Consider the following 8036-nt stretch of genomic DNA (forward strand, 5'->3'; position numbering starts at 1 on the left):
TGATTCCCATCTAGCTGTGCCTCTTGCTATTGGGTTTGGGTTTGGGCTGGATTATTACTTGCTGTGACAATGAGTTCTGGAGTCAAGCAGGCATTTACTGTCTCCAGTTCAGCAAAGAGCAGTGGTGGTAGCTGTATCAGTGGTGGGGGAGGTGGTGGACCAAGGATGTCAATGATGTTTGGAAGATGCGTCTCTGGTGGGATAGGCAGCAGTAAAGGGTTTTCTTCCAGGAGTTACAGTGGTGGAGCATGTTATGGAGGAGGGATGAGCAGCGGTAGTTTTGCTGGTGGGAACTATGGTGGGAGCATAGGAGGAGCTGGGAGCATAGGAGGAGGCCACCACATAGGAGGTGGTGGCAACATCTGCCATGGTGGTGGCATAGGTGGTGGTATTGGTGGTGGCATTGTTGGTGGGAGCATACCTGATTGTGGCTTTGATGGAGGCATAGTTTGTGGGGGTCCATTTGGTGGAGGCTTTGGGGGTGGTGCAGTTGGTGGAGGCTTTGGGGGTGGTGCAGTTGGTGGAGGCTTTGGGGGTAGTGCAGTTGGTGGAGGCTTTGGGGGTAGTGCAGTTGGTGGAGGTTTTGGGGGTGATGGCCTACTTTTCTGCTGTGATGAAAAGATAACCATGCAGAACCTTAATGACCGCCTGGCATCCTACCTGGACAAGGTGCGATGCCTGGAGGAAGAGAATGCTGAACTGGAGTGCAGGATCCGGGAGTGGTATGCAAAGCATGGCCACCACGGTGAGCCAAGGGACTATAGCTGCTACCTTAAGGAAATAGAAGATCTTCAAAACCAGGTAGGACCCCCTTTTTCAACTGTCTTCCCCACTGTAAAGATTTCTCTATGACTGTCTGCTCTGATCCTGATGTGGTATTCAGAGGTAATATTTCACTGTTTTAGACTGCTCTTTGCAGACACACACTATGGCAATTGGTTGCATAAAACTCCACATTGTGGCTTGTTAAGTCCAAGAATTCACTGGCAATGAACCATATTATTTGTTTTCTCGTGTCCAGATTATTTGGTCAAGTTTGTTTGAAGCTGTCTTAATAAATAGATGCCCAAAAAGAAAACTGAGTTCTTAATTAATGAATCCATCCAGTGTATCATCTGCTTCTGTACATCATCCTGGCATTGGTTTTCCAGATTTCTTATTTAAATATTCTTTCTATCTCCATAAAGTTTGTAGCTTTTTATAGACAGGGAAAATAAATCTAAATTAAAACTAAGTGAAAAAATTGCTTTGTCCCAATTAGTTTTGATGGCACAGATTTAATTAAAAACAAATTGTTTTGAAAACTCATTTTTGAGGAAATCTGGGAGAATCAGTTGGCTGGAAAAAACAAGATAGATAAACTCAGGGAGCAATAGAGAGAGACAATACATACTAGGAAATGAGGAAAACAGTGAAATGAAACATTACCGACCCTCTATGAATATTAGATTACAGTTAAAAATGTGAGGGGTGTTATTGCAGGGGTAGCTCTAGGTAGCAATAAGTGTAATGGCAAAATAGTTTGCCATGAAATTGTATGCTTTGTTAGGGATGTACTTGGTAGCCATGTTGGTCTGAGACAAAAAGAAATACAAAAATCTAGAACTCCTGGTTCCAAAATGATACCTTTTATTAACTGTGTTAATGCTGTGTTACACATGCATTCATTTTACATGCTTTCTTTCACATCGTTGTCTTGAAATCTTCCATGCCTTGTATTTGCCTGAGCTTGAAAAGTTATAAAAAATACATTTCTTTTAAGACCGGATAGAAGCACACTGGTCGAAATTTATGCTGTGCTACCCCATGTAAAACAGACAAGAGCCTGCTGGACTAAAAGCTTCCTATCCCATTTCTCTTCCAGATTGTTTGTGCTACCGTAGAAAACAACAAGATTGTCCTGAACATTGATAACAGCAGGATGGCGGCTGATGACTTCCGAGTGAAGTGAGTTCATTTCTGTGTTAGACAAACCCCGCTATTCTCCCCTTTTCACCAAATCCTACTTGTGAACCCCCAAGCAAAGAAATTCTCCAAGCAAGCGACACTGGGATTCTTAATTCAGGACACTTTTTTTTTTGGTGAAACTTCAAATAATTATTTTGCTTTTTGTTTCTAGGGAGCACCTGGCAAAATATTAAGGAGCAATGAAAGAGTTTGGGTGTAAGGTTTAGGCTTCTAAAAACAGAGGGGCAGATCTTCAGGGAGCACAGAAGGCCTTAGAAGAAAATGTGCTTTTGGAGATTTATGCTAGATAAGGGTCTGGCACAGAGAATTGTTTCTTAAGGAAGAAAGTGATTTTTAAAATTAGTAAATGATTTTTCCCCTGAGGGACCTGAGGAAGGGCACTTGATGCATGAAAGCTTGTCCAACAGCTCTCCCAACTATACAGTTGGTCCAATAAAAGATATCACAAAAACCCTTGCCTCTTTGAAAATACAGGAAGGCTGGTGGGTACACTCTCTGCTGTCGTGCCAGAAATGGGGGAGGCATAAAAACCTGAAGTAGTAGGGTTGTAGCTATGCTGGGTCAGGGAATATGAGAGAAGTGAGATTAGTTTTGTAATAAGAAGAAAATAAGTCTTTTATGCACCGGATGGCAAATCCCTGCTCTGCCCACCTAAAAAGGCTTATGTTACCTCAAGACCAGACATATAAAATTGAAAGCAGGGAGAAAGGAAGTGCTGGTCCTTTCACAAACACAATGCAAGTTGGCTGGCTCAGGCATTGACCTTTCCCTCTTTCTTGGCCATGATTTAGGTATGAGACTGAGCTGGCCCTTTGCCAGAGTGTGGAGGCTGATATTAATGGTTTACGCCAAGTCCTGGATCAGCTGACTCTCTGCAGATCTGACCTGGAGGCACAGCTTGAAGCCCTGAGGGAGGAGCTGTGCTGTCTGAAGAAGAACCATGAGGAGGTAGGATCTTGTCTTTCTTATTAGGCAGAAGAACCAGTTCATGCATTGTCTAGGAGAGTGGAGAGTCCAGACCGAGAAGGAAACTTCAGGGCAGTGGTATAGTTAACAAGACAATATTCCTAATGCCTAACCTGTGTTATGATCTTTGTCCTTTCACAAATCCTCTTCCCTACTCCACAGTGTAGAACTTTATGTAGAGTATACATTATTGTAAACATTTTGCCATCAATTGGCTGGCATTAATATTTCATAATTAACATAATTAAGAGACTACAGTTGTACCCTTGCTGTAAAAAAACGAGGCATCTAAAGAAGCAAAATGACTTCCATAAAGTTTGGAGTGCTCCAAATCCCTTAGAAACTGAATAGCAGATCTTGGAAGAATAAATTATGAACTTGCCTCTAACCACTGACATACACTTACTACTTTTCAAAGCTAAGAATGAAAGGAGAAATGTACTAAAGAGCTGACTTATTACAATGAACATGGGCTAGTAAATTACTTTTGTCACAGGTCTAAGACAAGGAAGCTCAGATGAGATCAGGAAGGTGAGTGGTTTTCATTCATCAAGCTGGATTTCTTTAGAGGGTGTAATGCCAGAAACTGCAGTGGAAAGAGGCAAGCAGAATTAAGCATAAAGAAAAGACACAATAAAAATGGTAGCTATATGGTTACAGCATAGACTGTGAAAAGAGCATAGTGACCAGATCATCTGCACTCCCACCTTTGATTTTGGTTTATAATGGAAAAGGTGCCTCAGGAATAGAAATTATGAATGCCAGAGTGGACCCAGATAGGCAGGTGTGTTCCTTCTACAAAGTTCAGCTCTCTGAGTTGTTTTATCCTTCTTAAAAAATACCTCCACCCCAATCAAAATCCAAAAGAACAGTGCTAGTCTGGGTTATTTTTTGCAGGAGATGAATTGTCTGAGGAACCAATCGACTGGAGATGTCAGTGTGGAGGTCAATACCTGTCCTGGTCCAGATCTGAAGCAAATCTTGGATGAAATGAGATGCCAGTATGAAGCTATCATTGCGCAGAACCGCAAAGAGGTTGAGGACTGGTATTCATGTAAGGTGTGTTACATGTACAGAGCTGTAACCATGTGTGCTAAGCATCCTTGAAGTACTTCAGAATCAGACACGTGCACTGAGAGATAATTCTTGCATAATGGGTCCTAACAGTGACCAGCATTGAACTTGTTTTGATGAAGTTGCACAGAGCCTGCAGGCTGGGCTAAGTAGCAAATGTGTCTGCGGTTGTGAGTGTTCATATTAGAATAACAAGCGAGTTGCAAGTTTAGAGTGTATTTTGTAGAGAGCTCACACAGCTTTTTTCCACCGACATTCTACACCAGGCATGCCTCTAATGGTCGGTATTCATCCAATCACCCTCATGGACAGTATCCATAGAGGTCATACCATTAGGTTTACCCTACCTTGGATTTTAAAAACTATTTAATGATCTGGGCTTGCATTTTTCAGATTGAGGAGGTGAATCGGGAGGTCATCTCAAGCAGTCAGGAAATAGAGTGTAGCAACAGCCAGGTCGCTGAACTGAGACGTCAATTACAGGCCTTGGAGATTGATTTGCAGGCCCAAGTTAGGATGGTAAGTGCTGGGGTGACCATCTACATCAAATCTATGACCAAGTCATGCCTGAATGCCTAGGGTGGTGGGTGATCAGTTCCAACTTGGCTCTCTACAGGCACTGGGGATTTGCATGGAGAATCTCTTAGCTCTTGCATTCAGTGCATGGTTCTAGCGCCTATGTGTGTTTGTGTCAATTCTTAGAGGGACAATCTGCAGTCCTCTCTGGCTGAAACCGAATCTCGCTACAACAGCCAGCTTGCCGAGTTACAGAACCAGATCATCTGTGTGGAGCAGCAGTTGGCTGAGCTGCGGGCAGAAATCGAGTGCCAGAACCAAGAGTACAAGGCCCTCCTGGATGTCAAATGCCGGCTGGAGCAGGAGATTCAGACTTATTGCTGCCTATTGGAAGGAGGACACCGGGAGTTTAGGTAGCCTATAAATGCCCCTGGGCATAGAGAAATATACTGGCACTGTAATGTGAGAGCTAGTAACATAAACTGCAAAGGAAACACCCTGAGTGGGGGAACTTGATGTGGTGGTTTCTGCAGTTCCATCCTTCTCACTGATCTGTTAGTAGCTTGGTCCAATTATCAAAATGTAGAGGGCCTAGAATTTTGACTACAAAAAGCATCCAAAGCTTGAGCCAAGCTTCATTCCTTCTGATGGGATCTGCAAAATGAGATACCTAATGAGAACAGGTGCCTGCCAGCCCTATAATTCATTCTGAATTTGGAAATGGCAGCCTGTAATAAATTCCTCATTTGTGGGTCAAGATAGTGGCGAGAATGACTTGCCTCCTAGTTGCATGCTTATGCGTTTGCACACTGGTTGCCTCAGTGAGGGAGCCGAGAGAAAGACAAGCCAAGATGTGTTGCCCAGGACTTGTTCCCCCAACTAGATTGGGAATGATTGAAGATGGACAATACCACATGGCTTTGCTGATGTCACAGTACTATGAACATTTCTAAGACTACTTTTTCCTTCACCATTCTTAATTAGCTCGAAAGGAGGGATTTCATCAGCAGGGATTTCATCAGCAGGGATTTCATCAGGAATCGGCCACTCTTCTGGTATAGGAGGAGGAGGAATCTGTAAATCCTCAGGTGGAATAATTGGAGGAGGAGGAATTGTGAAAACTATCCACACCCACTCTTCCTCTTCCCATTGCCTGCCCCCGCCTTGCCCACCTGGTGATATAAAAGGTAAGAACAATGATGTTATATAAAGGAAAAGCTTTGTTTAGTCCTCTTTTTCTCCTAAGGATAGGAGAGAACCTGTCAAATGCATCCTCTGTATGATGGTTTAGGACTGATATTGGTATTCTTCCAGAAGGTGTATGGGAGGGCACTGGAAAGCCTGGTCTAAACAGATGGCATTAGAGTGGTTATGGTACTGGGAGCACTGCCAGGAAATAGGGTCAACAGGATCAGCACTCAGCAGGAATTCTGTAACCATGAAGTGAGAAGGGGGAAAGGCCAAAACAGGGGTGGGGAGGAAGAAATTGTTGTGGAAGCAGAGACAGCCAGAGAGGACTTGTGGAAGGGGGTGGAAATGAAGAGTAGGGGGAGGGGAGGAATGGAAGGGAGCATGAGCGAGTTCCTTAAAACAGAGGAAGAAAAAAGAAACAAGAGAAGCTAGACCTTAGATTAATAGGGGGTGCACAAAGGCACCCTACTTGTTGCACTTTTCCATTACACAATCTTGGAAATGTTCTGGACCTTATCTGAATTTACAGCTCTCTAAGGATATGTCTTTACTGATGCTTAGTTCTAACCCCAAGCCTGGCCTTTAGCCCAAACTCACTACCTATGGTAGAAAGACTTTTTCAGTCTTCCCTCCTCTTGGAAATCTCCCGAGCACTGCAGCTCAAGGTTGAGCTTCCCTAAGCTCACTCCTTCCCAGCAGTGTTTTCAAAACTCACTGGGCTGAAGGCCAAATACACAGGATATCCATCAGCACCTGACTTCCTGCCCTTCTGTACCCTGCTGCCTATAATGAAAGCCTAGCACAGAAGGGGAGCCAAGTCCTTCTAGGTCTATGTCTGCTGAATACTTACCTGTCTTTTAGCATTTGCTGTACAGGGTAATATATAGAGAGAAAGGGAGATGCATGGGGTGTGGTCAATTATAGGAGACCCTTGGGAATGACCTAGTGTCTGCATCCACACCCCATTCTAGCAGAGTCCATCTGTGACATGGGCACACCTTATGGTCTGATGCTGCAGGAAAGTTCATTTGATTTTATTGCATTCAAATCAGGGTTCCTTTGATCTCTCTCCAGTGCCCTGCAGAAGGCTGCATGACTAAACCGAGAAACAAACCTTTTCTAAGATAAGACCTACAGAGCAGATCTGCAAACCGAGCAAGAACCTACCCACAACCTGCACTCCATGCCCAAGCCAAGAGCAATGAGAAAAAACTCCTTCCAACCACTCAGCAATGCTGATGCCATCTGCCCACAGGGGGGCTGTCAGAGCTGTGGGTCACCCTCCCCCCTATTGTGCTACATGCTTTTTCTATTCTGTCCTGCTCTGTGTGCCCAATCACAACTTACTTGAGTTAATTTGTGCTGAGGCTGGCCATTTACTTTCTGGTGAAAAAGTACCGCTAATAAAACTTTGCTTCTGCCTGATGCAATCAAGAAACCTGTGCCTGGTAAGCGATTTCCTTCAATAAGCTTTTGAGTGTCTCATGGTAGGACTGCAAATGGAAAATCATGCACTCAGATACATCTGCGAGACTGTGCAATAGTTCCTGAGAGGGAGTAGTAGGTGTCACATGAGGCATCTAAAACTGGATTGACAAGTAAACTGAAGGGGAACACCCTGCCTTTGACCAATGGGTATGTGGAGAATGGCCTGGCTGACCTTGTGGGTCTTTTCCAGCCCCAACTTCAGTGATTATATATGGATACTTCCTGATACTATATGATCCATAAATGTGCATAGATTGTGTCTACCATCCATGTCAGCAGGTGTCTCTGGGTTTCTGACACAACAGTCTGCATCATTTTAGTTTTAAGATATGAACTGGGTACATCTGAAAGTGTATGATTGTCAGACATGGAGGTGGACCTCCTCAGTTTCACCCAAGGAGATCTACATCACAGGCACCTGTAGTATTGGCCTTTCACATGCTGAAACCAAGAAATGGTCTTTAAGTCAAACTTGATTTGTAGGAAGCATCATAGATAGTCCTTTATCTGAATGGTGAATGCAAGACCAGAAGTTTCCTATCACTCTGTTCCTGACTTTGGGAGACCCAAGTGCCAACCCAGTCTGAGTTTTATGAGATCTTGACTACCATGAGCAGGATGTTACAAAGATGCAAACACCTGCTCAGATTCAGCCTAATGGACAAAGCTAAAAACAGACAAAATAATTTATAACCCAGAATGATTGCTAAGTACAAACACAGAAATAAAATTTGAAAAAGAAACCCTGACAGCCTGCAGTTCAGAAAGTTCAAGCTATTTGAATAAAAAGATGGCGAAGAAGAGACTTCTCATGGTCTGTAAATACACAGGGG

At 43.6% G+C, this 8036-nt stretch overlaps 1 protein-coding gene across 2 annotated transcripts; it reads left to right on the top strand.

The window, feature by feature from the left end:
• LOC109290104 (keratin, type I cytoskeletal 10-like) lies at positions 1 to 7153 on the top strand. 2 transcript variants are annotated; one of them, XM_019506495.1, is made up of 9 exons: positions 1 to 451; positions 572 to 801; positions 1865 to 1947; positions 2760 to 2916; positions 3832 to 3993; positions 4402 to 4527; positions 4711 to 4937; positions 5509 to 5711; positions 6790 to 7153. In XM_019506495.1, exons 1-9 carry the CDS (start codon positions 70 to 72, stop codon positions 6813 to 6815), a joined length of 1596 nt encoding a protein of 531 aa, XP_019362040.1. In that variant the 5' UTR covers positions 1 to 69; the 3' UTR covers positions 6816 to 7153. The 2 variants fall into 2 exon arrangements, with proteins under 2 accessions (XP_019362040.1, XP_019362046.1); XM_019506501.1 differs by having other exon boundaries at positions 1 to 409.
• Positions 7154 to 8036: the final 883 nt, after the last annotated feature.

The sequence above is a fragment of the Gavialis gangeticus genome, unplaced genomic scaffold, assembly GCF_001723915.1.
Source record: "Gavialis gangeticus isolate Ggan-Ray unplaced genomic scaffold, GavGan_comp1, whole genome shotgun sequence".
In the NCBI taxonomy this organism is placed as follows: Eukaryota; Metazoa; Chordata; order Crocodylia; family Gavialidae; genus Gavialis; species Gavialis gangeticus.